The sequence below is a fragment of the Accipiter gentilis genome, chromosome 21 (genome assembly GCF_929443795.1).
Source record: "Accipiter gentilis chromosome 21, bAccGen1.1, whole genome shotgun sequence".
Taxonomy (NCBI): Eukaryota; Metazoa; Chordata; class Aves; order Accipitriformes; family Accipitridae; genus Astur; species Astur gentilis.
This window is the reverse complement of record NC_064900.1, coordinates 16457040-16471129: the sequence shown is the minus strand read 5'-3', so window position 1 is coordinate 16471129 and position 14090 is coordinate 16457040. Positions and strand designations below refer to the sequence as shown.

General features: G+C 48.1%; 1 protein-coding gene across 3 annotated transcripts in view; it reads right to left on the bottom strand.

Annotated features, from left to right (window-relative positions):
* Positions 1 to 14090, bottom strand: part of IGSF3 (immunoglobulin superfamily member 3) — a 101635-nt gene that overhangs the window by 69063 nt on the left and 18482 nt on the right. For 2 of the 3 annotated variants that reach the window (XM_049824524.1, XM_049824525.1), the window contains exon 2: positions 3684 to 4061. In XM_049824524.1, coding sequence (XP_049680481.1) covers positions 3684 to 4061 — 378 coding nt within the window. Of the gene's footprint in view, positions 1 to 3683; positions 4062 to 14090 lie in introns of those variants that run through there. The other variant, XM_049824527.1, reaches the window with a different exon arrangement.

The window sequence follows — 14090 nt, the reverse complement described above, 5'->3', positions numbered from 1 at the left end:
TCTTCAGCCACTACTGGAAGAATTAATTTCACTCAACACCAGCTGCCTAGCCCAAGTCTAACATCTAGGCTCTCTGTCAACTTAGAGAAGGACACACTTAATTTAAACAAAGATGGGTTGCTCTCCAGATTTGTCCGTCTCTGTCCTCTGATGGCAGATATTGCCTCAGTATCTACCTCAGGCAACATGCCTGGTGTTAGATGAGTGGCAGGCCACTCGCATGATCTTCTAAAAATCTTTCCCCCACATCTTGAGTAAAAGAGCATGAACTAGCTTCAGCAATTTCATGTCAGCCTTGGGGAACTGAACTCTGAAGGCAAACTATGGAGTTACAGACTTTGTACATGGCCTAATCCTTTTCTCATAAATCAACCACAAGGCTGTAGTTCCACAACATCCTAAAGAGCTGCACTGTTGTGGTTTTTTTGCCACCTTCCTCAGCACCTGCAACTCAGTCTGAGGTGTCCTAAATTCTTCCTCCTAACATGTTGCAGCCCTGGTATAACTCCTTCCCAGTGACGTAGCTCAGGAGGAGAGAAGGAGTAGCAAGATACAGAAAGACTTATTTTTGAAGTAACTGAAGGAACTCGAAGACTGGTGAAAAAGGTTAAGCCTTGATACACATTTCTACATGGCAGAAGGCCCTTGAACCGTATTACTGGCCTCATTCCTAGCTTCAGTTAGATTAGCACTTGTGCTGCATGCTCAAATTCAGGTAAGAGTCCCACAAAGTGCCTGGGGAGCACTTCTTACTCCAGGCTGTCAGAGACATCAGGTCCTCAAAGTGGTACTGGATCCTGGCCAAGATCTCAATGAACGAAAAGGAACCTCAAGTGGAGACACCAAAAATGGGAGAGGGACAAGCAACCATGCTTGCTGTTCGTAAGGTGTATAGAAGTGTACTTTCAAATCCAACCAGCACATCTTTGAAGCTGACAATACTATTTTTTAGCAGCTGCAGGGCCCTGGATACATAGCCCTCAATCCTGCTCAGATAGCAGGAGCAAAGACACATCCCAGCTTCTCTGCTGCAAGCTGAGATGTCCCACTGCAGACAGCACCCCATATACTGCTGCACCAGTGTCCCATCAAGCTCCCCCATCACAGGGCTGTATCACCTGGGTGAAAAGGGGAGACTCTTCCTTCAGCTTTTCCTGCAAACCACAGGACACAACAATTCAAAGCTCCCAGAGCAGCAAGTCTAAAATCAACACTGCTCCAAACCCATCCATTTCACACAAAACAGAGAGAATAGAGATGCTAACAAACCTGCCTCCCTCCAGGCTTTGCTGCTGCCAAAAAAGAGCCACTCAATCTAATGAGTCAATTAAAAATTCATAACTGGATGAAAGAAAAAAAAAAAAAAAGGTTTGGTTCTGTTTCTGTGAAAATGAGAACAGTAACTCTCATTTAGGTCCCATGTACCTCTTCTTGCATATTGTCTGCAGCAACAAAGCTGTCCTGAAAACCCATGACCTGTAGCTGAGAGCTAAAATGACAGGCAAAAGCAAAAAGGGTGCATGTTCTACCCAGCCCTGCAGAGAGGAACCCATTTCCCCAGCAGGACTTCAGGGTCCAACAGGGCTGAAGTCAGCACTGGTTCACATGAACAGGAGACAGAGGGGAGGCCCTCTGTAAGGGCTTGTTGTCTACAGGTCATCACAGGGGGCACTCCGGAAAATTCAGTTTCTGTCAGAGTTTCGTTAAGCCACAGAAAACACCTATGCAGATACACACATTCAAAATGGAAGTGACCCTAAGTCACTTCTCAAGTGACTTTTCAGAAGTGAATTAAGCTAAACCAAATTAGGGCCCCAAATCCTGAGTGCAAGCATCCATGAAGGAGCATAACATGAGCTAACTAATCCACTAGAAGTTACTTTAGATCAATCTTCTTGAGCATCCTGGACACACGTAAGCCCCAAAGCCAATGTCCTCAAAGCACTATTCATGGGTGCCTATGGAGTCCCAAATCTTACATGCCTTGTACCAGTGGCAAGGGTAGGACAGAGCAAAAGCATCTTACCCAGCAAGCCCCAGGCTGGCCACCAAAGCAGCTGCTGAGCTACAGTTAAAACAAGGAGAGCACTGGCTCCCCAGCGCACGGGAAGAGTGGCAGAGAAGCTCTCTGCCACCCAGCCATCGGACACACTGGCTACATTCGCCTGCATCCCCATCCCGTGGTGCTGCATCCCATACCAGCGGCTAACGCAGGTACTCTCACTTGTTCTAACAGCTCTCCTGTAAGGACCCCAGCTCGGGGGCTGGTTTCCACAGGGTGCAGCTCTCTGGCAGAGTGACCCAACTGAAAACTCCGCCTGCCACAACTCCACCCTGCCCCCAGGCACTTTTTTCACTGGGTGTTGGTTTTCAATGGGCTTCACTCCCTGAAGTGACTAGACAGCAGCAGCACTGACTCAGTCACATTTAAACTAAAGGGGGAACCACAAACTTGGACACCTGAAGCAAATCATGGAACTACAAAAAAAAATAGAAAAAGTTATTCGGGCATCTACCTCCCAACTGCTCATGGACATCAGATGGGAAAGCAGGCACCTAAATGAGCATCTGCACCCACGCCGTGGGGCTTCACCTGGGAAATTGGCTGGGCTGGTACCTCTGAAGGGAAGGAGACAACGTGCACACAAGCTGGAGGCAAGAAGCACAACCCAGAGGAGGGCTATTGTGATTTAAATCCACACCTCGGCTCCTTTCACAGTGGGTTTCCTGTGTCAACATGGTCTAAACCAGCAACACCCTGACTGGCTAGCACGTCTGGATAATGCCAAAGTGGTTTCCAAACCAGAGACCTGCAGGCTCACAAACTTCTCCTTAAGGAAAGCAAGCCTGCTGTCTGTAGGCTTGAATTTGCTAGAGGGGTGTTTCCACTGCAGAGGAGCTCTTTTAGGAGTCCTTCGGCCAAAGAGTTTGACGGAAGCTATTTGACTGCCATTAGCCAAGTTAAAGTCTTCAAATCCAATCCCATTTTGAGATACAGAAAGCAAGCTGAAGCTTGAAAAGGTCAAATCAGCCAGTCAGAGAGGTGCCGTGGAAATACTCCAGATTTCAAAAGAACCTGTTTTCGATTTTTCTAATGCAGACAAAAAAAAACAACACCAAAGCAACTCCCCCACATTCATCTACAGACAGCTCAATTTGATCGGTGTGCTGGTTTCAGGACGCATTCAGCACTGCCCTCTGTTAAGAGCCTGAAGAGGACCGTCTCTCCTGTTCCCTTTACATGACGCTCGTTATCACTCCTCTATTCCCCACTCTGCTATTTCACCACCTTTGGCACGCAGGTCTCTCCTCTGCAGTTTGTGCCATCTGGAGCAGCCTCCCTACCCCTTTATCTCTGCATAAATCAGTTCCACATCCCTCTTGCTTTCAGCCACAGCTTCAAAAGTTCCTCTGCCCAGCTATGCTGCCTGGTGTCTCTCCTTTGTAAGGGTCTTTCTCTCTTATTACTAGGGAAAGCTTGGTATCTTCTCTGTCTCTATACGCTGATTTCCTGCCATTCACACCACCATGCCGCCTGCTCTCTGCTCCTGTTCTCCCTCACTGGTGTTTTTTCTGACAGCTTATGTGGACTACATTGCACACGGGGGGCTCGTGGGTTTGCGCCGCACGCTGGCTGGGAGACACCCCGTTGCCCCAGCCTCGCCGTTAGCAGGACAGCTTACCCACAAGGTTCATCTTGGCGCTGTAACTCCCAAAGTACCTCTCATCGGTGTTGGGCGTGTGGCACTCGTACTCCCCGGCGTCCCGGTCCTGCAGCTCGGTGATGTGCAGCAGGACAGCGTCCCCCTGCACCCGCTCCACGTAGATCCCCCGGCTGCGCACACGCTGGGTGTAGATGGCGTAGGGGAAGGAGGGGTCGACGGTGCTGACGATCTGCACCTCCCGCTCGGGGGCCGAGGGCAGGTAGATGGACCACTGGAAGTTCTGCTCCGCCGGGCCCTGGTAGCCGCTCACCTTGCACCACAGCGTGATGTGGGACCCCTCCGTGCGGTAGAGGGGTCCTTCCTGCACCGTCACTTGCCGCTGGGCCAAGGCCATGCCTGTGGGAGGAAAGGAGCCCAGCGTTACTGCCTGACAGGCAGCCCCCCGCCTCCCCCTCAAGATGCACCCGTCCTACCCCTTCTGTGGCCGTGCTTGGCAAGGCAAGCCCTCACACCCCATTTTAAAGCTGGCACATCGGGGTCTGGCACAACACCCCCAGCCACATTGCTGCTTTCTTGCTGACTCAAGGGAAGTGTTTTTTTAAAATGCCCCATGAAAAAAGCAGCGTTGAGGTAACATAAAACCCTTGTCTGGTAGCAATAAGAGTCCAGGCACGAAAAGGTACTGCACCACACAGCAACAAGCCAAAAACTCCGGCTGACAGGGCTTTGTTTTCAGTACTCCTCTTATTTTCCAACCCCACCACCCCGTGATCCCAGGCACGGGTTGCTGCCGGAGGGCACTGGGAGGTGGCACGCGGCCGCTCTGCAGCACCCTGCTGCACAGGGGCAGCCGCTGCTGGGGCTCCCCGCTTCGGCAGCGACTCCCTCTTGTCCTGCCACAGCCCAACCAGGGCTGCCTTCCACCCGGAGAGAGGCCCACCTGCAAGCCAGGAGGAGGCTATGCTCCCTCTCCTTGGGCTTCCAGGCCACCCAACTGCAATGCCGCAAGCACTCGTCCTCCATCAGCAAACCTGCCGGAGGCTTCAGCTGGTACAAAATCCCATTCTTTTTCTCCCAAACCCAGCGTGCCTTCTCCAGTCTGTTACCCTTGTAAAGGCATAGAGGGAAATACCACATTTCCGGCACTGCCTTCCCAAGTCTATTTGGAAGGAGTATATTTAGTACATAACAAAACCAATTAAAGTTAATGGAGGGAGTGGGCATATTACACTAAGACTTACCGCCCCTGGCTGCTGGAAATCAAGACCCAGTACTGCGCGTTGTACACACGCAAACTCGTGCAACACGGAACAAAGACAATCCCACAGCACGGCTACTGGGATCTGCTGTATTTTTACACAGATTATGGATGGCTGGCCCTTGGGCTCATGGCACATTACCAGCACAGCCCTCCAGGGGCCTGATAAATTACAGCAATCTATCTTGTTTGTTGCTACATCAAAGGCTCCAGGTCTGGAGACCACGGTGGGTGTTCATTGGTTATTGAGTTACCAGCAGCGTGCGCACATGGCGAGGCCAATCACCCCGGCTTCTGTGACTGCCTGCTTGCCATCATAAAACAGCAATAAGCCGATTTAAAGCAGGTCCTGCATAATCACGTTTGCAAATGTCATCCTCTGTGCCCGTGCATGTTGGGGTTTCCCCCCCTCCTCTTTAATTTGCAACAACCATGTTCAAGTCCAGAGAAGAATTTAACCTTTCAAAAAGTAGCAACTTGCTGGTGGAAGAGGTAGCCTGGCATCTAGGGAAGTGGGACTCAAACCCACCCTCTGGACATGGATGTCCAGATACAAAGTTTTTCTCCGCAGCCAGCCTGGACCAGAGCCAGGAGAGATGGTTCATACCAGCTTAAAACAAATTGTGAAAAACGGGTTCAGCTCATCCATCAGGCCATGCAGCTGAACAGATGGAGTGCAATTCAAACTATTAACTTGGGCTCAGCTCGCTGCTGCTCCAAATTACGTTTCTTTTTACTCTTTATGAAATAATGTGATTTAAGGGGACGACAGGGAAAGCTAGCACATTTGAAACAAACAGGGAGAGGAACAACAGAGGCAAACACTCCCCCACTGTTTGCTGTACCAATCTCTTCATCCTGGGGAAAGATACCACCAAAGACAACTAACACATCTAAGGTGCAGACAGCCTCTTCTCTCACCCCGTAAAGGCCAAAGGACAAAGCAAACACTACAGCCTTTGAAGTGAACTGTTTTTAAAGCAGCAGGAAGGGTAAGATCTTTATTGCACACCTAAAGACAGCTCATAATACAATTTTTGTATGCACATGTAGCCTTGCTACAGCATACAGATAACCTGCACACAATGACACAATTAGAATTGCGCCACAAGGCAAACACGCAGTGGTAGGAATTAAAAGTTGTACCCACGACACTCATTCAAGTATTTCTCAGTTGAGTACACAACTTTGTTTTGCAGGCTTTTAATGCAGTCCTGTTTTTTTTACATAGGAGTTCTTCGAGGAGTTTTCCAACTACCCAGTTAAAAAACATTTTATCAGAGACACATATTGGCCCTTCCAAAGCTCGCTAGCAAGATTAAGACCTCTGGGACCCACAGCGCAGATCTCTGTGCCCTGATGCATGCAGCCTTTCGGTAGATGTGAAATCCCACCGCCCTTCCTGGCCAGCACTAATGTGTGCTTCCTTCTTCCCTTGCCAGTGTTTTTTGGGACCTTGCCTGTAACCCTACAACCTGGAGTCCTGCTCCAGGTTTGGAAGAGACCCACTTTCTACATTCCTCCTCTCCTATTCCATCTTGCACTGGATTGCTGCACCTCCCTCATCCAGCCAAAAGCGAGAGAGCTCCTTGCTTCCCATTCTGGCTCCAGGAGCCCAAGCAGCTAAGGGACAGAAGAAGCCAGTGCAGAAAAAGCCCTGCCCAGCCCCAGCGTGGAAGGAAGACAAAACAGTCGGGGCTTTGCTACAACTTGCAGCACGTTGCTCTTCACCCTCCAAGAGGTGAGACACAAAGGCTCAGGGTGGATCTCCAGAAGGGCAGGGAGCGGCACATCCACAGAGCTCTTCACCCTGCCTGGCCGCAAACTCCGGCTCCAACATGGGTGGGCACAAATGCATTTCAACACTTAAGAAAAGCCACACAGCGGAAATGGAGATACTCCTCCAATGTATCACTGTAATTGAGAAAGCGAAGAAGAAAAACAAATAGCCTGAGACAGACATCCACCACTACGAGTTTTCTCCTCAAATGGTTAACTTTTTGCACGGTGAAGGGTGTTTAGCAGTTTTCAAGCTCTGGGAATTGCTGTATCCACATACATGCAGTATCAAGAAAAGAACTGGGTTTCTTAGCAAGCAAGCATTCTGATTAACAAAAATAATGTGCCTGAGATCCAATTTTGAACTCTTATCTTTCCCTCTTGAAGTGAGAGAAGAGCTCACTGGAGGAGGAGCTGTGTGCTCCACACCTCCCCTAGGACACCCAGGAGACAGTTATGGTGGCATTTGGCTGGTACTTCACTGGCACAGCTGGCTTTTAATTGCAAATCCAATATAATTTACTGACAATGCAAGGGCTGATATGGAGGAGGTAGAGAGCCAAGAGCTACTTTAAAATTAATAAGAAATGATAGGTTTGCGCATCTGGGTGTTTTTTTTTCCAAAAGGCAGTAAATCCCCTGCAATAAGGAGGAAGCATTCCCTGATCCTTATCCCCTACAGATGAGGGCTATTGTAGCCAGCCTTTTGACCTAAGAGCGAGCCAAACAACAGCCAGGCTGCTCTCAACACTTCTGCTGGCTTACCCACCTCCCAGGCCCCATTTGGGAGACAGGAAGCACGTAGGGGAAAGAGAAGGCAGCAGTGGCAAAAGGGGATGGTGCAGCTGGGCAATTGGACTCAAGGTCATTCAGCAAGGGGACCGTGTGGGACTCAGGCACCAGGAGACACCCAGACCCTGCACCTCCCCTATGCCAGCCTGCCTAACAGGCTTCAGGGCCACAGCCAATGTTATGTGAAGCAGCTCTGAAAGGCAGGTGAAAGGCAAGGGAGAAATGCAATGTCAGAGTCACCCAGCCATTTGCATCTCCCTTGTTATAGCCAGGACTTCCAATGCCTCTCCATTCAATCTACAGGCAACAAAGGAGCATCAAGCATCCCTGCTGGCCAGTCTTCTCACCCAGAAGTGCTGTAGCTCAGCTTCTGAGTACACTTTGTCTTTGCAAAATCTCCACCCTCCCAGCAGCGTCAGCTGACTACAGCAATATCTGCCCTTTCCATGGGGAGACATGCAGAGCTCAGGTTATCCAGACAGGACAGGTCGTTTCAGGCACCTGACTTGAAGTACTTTGAAGATGCGCCATTTCAGAAAGTGTCAAACACTTACTCTTTGGGAAGGAGGTGGACCTTCAGGTCCCTTTCAGAAGAACAGGCATGTAAAACTGCATCCAAGAACATTGATTCAAGGCTTACTGCAAGGGACAGGTGAGTGTAATGAAAGAAAGGATGTGTCCTGGTTTCAGCTGGGATAGAGTTGATTGTCTTCCTAGTAGCTGGTACAGAGCTGTTTTGAGTTCAGTATGCGAAGAATGTTGATAACACACTAATGTTTTCAGATGTTGCTAAGTAATGTTTAGTCTAAAGTCAAGGATTTTTCAGCTTCTGATGCCCAGCCAGCGAGAAAGCTGCAGGGGCACAAGAAGTTGGGACAGGACAGATCCAGGGCAGCCGACCCAAACTGGCCAACGGTGTATTCCATACCATGGGACGTCCCATCTAGTATAGGAACTGGGGGGAGTGGGGGCAGGGGGATCACCACTCAGGGACTAACTGGGTGTTGATCGGCGGGTGGTGAGCAATTGCACTGTGCATCATTTGTACATTCCAATCCTTTTATTACTGCTGTTGTCATTTTATTAGAGTTATCATTATCATTATTAGTTTCTTCTTTTCTGGTCTATTAAACCATTCTTATCTCAACCCACAAGTTTTACTTTTCTCAATTTTCTCCCCCATCCCACTGGGTGAGTGGCCGCGTGGTGCTTAGTTGCTGGCTGGGGTTAAACCACGACAGGATGGCTGTGCACACAGAAACTGCCACAGCACTGACACACCAAAAGAATAAATAAAAATTAGGGACAGAATGACCAGGAACCTCTTGCACAAACACTCTCCCCAACTCTGGGGGTTATGTCTGCACCACACCTAAAGGCACCACAGCAAGTTCCATTAAGGTATCTTAGATATCAATTATCACTGTTGAGCTCCTGGAAGGAGTCTCTAATCACTAGAGACTCCTGGGTCTCTAATCACTAGAGACGAATTAAAAAAAAAGTCTTTATATTTTCCATATCTTCCAGAAGCATAGGGCTGACAGTGCTGAACACCAAATGGATTACATAGCTTGAGGGGATGTTTCCACCCCTGCAGCTTTACAGCAGTTTTCCTTCACTCGGAAGCTCTAAAGCAGTATTTGTCAATAATCAATGATGCTAATTCTAAATTTCCTTTAAAAATTACTTTGTGTCTTTGACTACAACTATTAGAAAACATTTCCAAAGAGACCCCCTCCCTCCACCCCTTGCACAAATACACAGAGCACATTTGGGTTTTTTTTGTTGTTGCTATTGTTTGTCCAATTTAGAAGTGCTCCTTAAAAAGTGTCAGAGAAGAGCAACAACGACGATAAACACTAGGGAATGGCTTCTACATAAGAAATAATGAAGCAGGCAAGGATGACTTGGACAGGATTTGGTAAAGGTCTACACAAATATGCATGCCATGGAAAGGATGGTCAAGAATTGACCATTTACTGTCTCCTCAGGTTAAAAACCAAGGGCTGTCAACTGAAACTGGTCAGATCCAGTTTTAGAACAAGTGAGACAGTTCTTGCAGCTACACATAGCAGACCTGGGGAATTCCTTGCTGAGGGATGCTGTGGATATGGAAAGTTTACATGGGTTGAAGTGTGGGTGGGACTTGAAAGAGGACTACTAAATAGGTAGATCACACCAGGTCTGGGATGCTCCCAAAACAAGCTACAATTGCATAGCTGTCTGCCTACAGCTTTTTGAGATGCCATACTGAGCTAGGTGCAGGACCCTTACTCTGAACTGGTACAGCTGTCCTCACGCCTCTTCACAACCTGTGTCATTGCAGTCTATACTCTTCAGCCATACGGGTCACATCTGGTCTGCAGACTATGCATTGGCTATACTACAAGAGAAGCTAAAAAAGGCACTATTTCAGCTTTTTCTCTAGAAGCATGGCTATCTCTGCTCTGAACACAGCCAGCTCAACTGGTTCCCCCAAAACACCCTCAGAACTGAAGCGGGAGCCTGCACCCATGTGCAGGAAAGGGAAGGGGAGCGTGCATAAATCCTATTTGGCTATGACAAGTTAGCATCTGCAGCAGGCCACAGGATCTGGCAGAAAGTCCCCAGTAATGAAGACAATTCAGACACAAGCGCTAAAGAGCAGTTATACTAAAGTGTCTGCTTCCTACCTTGAGAGATGCTCTGGGCGCGCACAACTCAAGAGCAGGTGGAAGCGCCAAGTGCATCGCAGGCTGTGGCAACTGCTGCCCTCCCACAGGTCTGAGGCTCACTCAGGCAAGAGCGGTGCAGGAGCCCAGGCTCGCCACCCAGCTGGCCCTTGCTCTCCAACGCGTGGCATGGCGCAGTTTGAGGCGAGGTGAGTGCCAGCAGACTCTTCCTTTGGCTACATTCGGCGCCTTCAGCCTGGCCCCATGCCACAGGAGGCAGCAGGCATACCTGCACCCCGCTTCGACAGCGGAGCGAGGAAAGGATGCCATGCCCACAACAAGGAAACCATGTTTTCATCCAGTCTAAGGGCACTGTTGCTTTATTAGCCAGTGCTGTTAATGTGTTGCTTCCCTCTGCCTCCCATGCACTTGCAGCCCACCACAAAGATGGCAGCACTGCGGGGCGATGCCACAGCCTGCAGCACATGGGCAGCAGGCCACCGGGAACAGCAGGGCAGGCAGAAGCAGCCTTTCAGCTGCAGCACTTTGTGCGTTGGCCGCTTTCAAAGTAACGGGGTGCACACGGTTAATCGTAGCCTAGCGAGCAGTGCTCCCCTGCAGCTCGCTCCTCCTCAGTGTTTCCATTCCCCTACACCACAACAGGAGCATCGTGCCCTGCACAGGCTTTTTGCTTCCAGCAAGTTGCTCAGGACAGTTAACATCCTCCAAGCTCACATTCCGTCTTAATTCAGATTAATTTTTCAGTCATGATGCTTCCCAGAGGATGGCCCTTCCTCTCTCCCTTCTGTCCCCTGGGGAGGACAGAGATGGCTCTTGCCAAGACCAGCCCCTTACTTAGCACTGCTGTGGAGTCCAGAGAAAAAACAGGGACAGATACCCCACAAAACAATGTTTCATTTCAAGAAGTCTCTTCCAAGCTCACCGTTGTCCAGCCACTGAGAACACTTCCCCAAGCACTTTACTTTTCATTGGCTGAAGACTAATGTAATCTATATGGGAGACTCTGCCCCAACAGGCAACACCAAAACAGAGACAATCTTCTAGCAACATGCACCTGCTATTCTGTGAAGTCTCCTGTTAACATGCACAAACAAAAATTAGGTTTCAGCTTAATTTTTGCATAAACAAGTCACAGCAGGGACAATCTCAGTACACTGCAACCTGCTGCCAGATGGAAAAAAACAATGCTATCAGAAGAAAACATGTGGTAAACCCACCCCCCCACCCCCTTATTACTGTAAAGCCTCATTCTGGGAAAATACAGTATTTTGCCTGATGTATTTTTTGTCATGCCAAGAGAGTTCACTGTACTGAAAGGCTGGCTGGAGCCACCTGCAGAACAACTCTGTCCCTATCCTCCCCACCCTTTTGCTTTGATGTTTAAGTCATGCTACCAAGGGTGCCTGATCCCCAATCCTCCTCCTCCTCTACTCCTGCCACCATCCCACCACTCCCAGCACATGGACCATCCTTCCTGAACTGACTCAAACAGCTATTCATTCCTCATTCAAATTCCTCCCACTGCTGAGCCAACTAAGGATGGCTAAGTAGAGAGGTCAGCCAGGAACAATTTATACAATAATTGGTATGGAAATATCACAATCAGCGGGGAAATATCAAAGCACAGGCAAACGAGACAGGAGCTGCCAATGAAGCTCTTTGTTCTTCCAACACAACTGCTTTCACTCATCTCTGCTAGCTGCTCCATCTCACAGCCACTCACTTCCACAGCAGATGTTTACTGTCTTTTAAGAAAAATGTTTTCAATAAATATGAAAGAGGTGACATTTCTTTTAATCACCATAGATTGTTCTGGCCTGTGACTAGCTTCCCAAGTTCTGACTGCAAAAGAGGTCTTGTACCTCTACTATAATTATGCATCCAGTCAGACATCCAACCCCCTCACCAAGATCAGAGCCATTTTTTATCCTTTGGTTCTTCTCAGATCTGGTCCTTATATTGACAGATGACTTCCTTACTTTCCCCAGTACGGCATTGGTATTCTACAGCTGCACAGTGTTAAATATGATCTGCCCTTGTGAATTTTTCTTTTTTTAAGCAAACCTCATACTATATGGAGGTCACACTCCCCTAACTGCTACTTCTCTGCGTCTACAATTAGGCATGTTAAAATATGCTCGTTTTAACACTGCCTTAGAATGGCATATTCTTGAGCCACAGATCATCTCTATTACTACAAACTTTAAACTTCTCAAAATGCTGGAAGGTGGAAGGAATAATTCATTATCTACATTGGATGCTGAGAAAACAAGAAACAATAGGCTTGGACTTGAACAGCAGAGATTCAGGTTGGACATGGGGGCTAGGTATATTTTTAACTTCCCAGAAGCAAGGAAAATGAGGCATCAGAAAGACTGCTTTGTGAGTCTGAAGCCTCTCACACTACAGCTCCCTCTGACATTTACCTTCTTCAGGAATACCATAGGTGGAGATGAACCTGCCCCAGGGGATACATGACACAAGATGTCCCTGCTCTTACAGTTCTATTGTTCTCAATCATTCCCTCAGAAAGTAGATTTAAAGTTACTTGGCTGCACTGAAGTCTGAAACTACTCTTTAATCTAGTATAGCTTTACTTTGAAAAGTCATGGAGCCAAGCGTCCAGAAGCCAGCCAGCCAGCCATGCCTGTGGTCAAAGAAAAGAGCGATACCCCATATTAACAAAAGGGAGGAGGATGGCAGGGCAGCTGTTCCGCACACAGGTCCCTGAGCTCAGCAGCTCGTGGTGCTCAGCCTCCTTACTTCACACGGGCTTTGAAGAAGCCAGTGCATCAAGGTGTACCTGATGTAAAAGGTGAATAACAAACATCTGATGTATGAGGGAAAGACCAAGCTGACTGTCCTGCTGGTTCAGATTCATAATGGTATATGACTGCTGGGGGCTCAAATATCTTTGTGCAACACACCTACTGCTTATTATAATTTGACTACTTTCCTGCAAAGATGCTGAGAAAAAGAATCCCTTATCTGCAATCCTTGTATTCCCCAAAGGAGATACCAGTTTTGAGTAACCCCACAGAATGGCAGAGAGCTCCAGTAGCACTATAAACTCTTTTCTGTACTTCAGGTAGAGCCTGTCCCATGAATCTATTTAATCAACTATTTCTCTTCCTCCAAGGTCAGAACAGAACCTTCCCAGCCCTGTTCCAACCCTTAGATCAGCATGTTCTTCATATACCATACCATCATTACTCTTATCGTTACAGGAAAAAAATATGCAAGCAGAAGCTCCCTGGCAGATTATACTTACATTGGGAATATGCAGGCAGGAAGTGCTGGTTTGCCCATGCACTACTTCTAACTTGCACTGCTCCTTGTGTCTTATCCTCAGGAGTTTCTTCTTTCCTACAGCCCACTGAATACATGCCCTAGTGACTTTTATCACTACTGCTGGTTCCAGGTCTGGGTAAGCACTACAATACACAATAGCATATCCAGTGGCCTGCTGGAAAGCCCAAGGCAATGCCTACTTTTATATTTTTCCAATGAAAAGCAGTGACGGCTTCATTAATGCCTTCCCAGCCTGAGCTTTGAAGCTGTAACCACAGGTGCTCATTGTAAGACTTAGTGTAGACCTGCACAAAAAGTGAAGTCTCCCAAGATTCCCGTGTGTGTTTTTTCTTCTGTTCTTTCAGCTCTTAAAATGCATGTAAGGACACACCATTTACCCTGGCATTTCTACTACTGCTTCTAGACCTCTAAAAGATTCAGCATTGTCATACTAGCACCAAAGCTATGAAGCGTCAACACACATTTCAGACAGCTTAACTCTTAGCTGGTATGTGTTCCCAACCTATCAAGAGGAGGGGGGGAAATTAAATTGTTCGAGCGACAAAGCTAGGCAGGAAATTTCTGACATAGTTCATTATGCCCTGCAGCCTCTGTATTCCTTTTTATTATCGT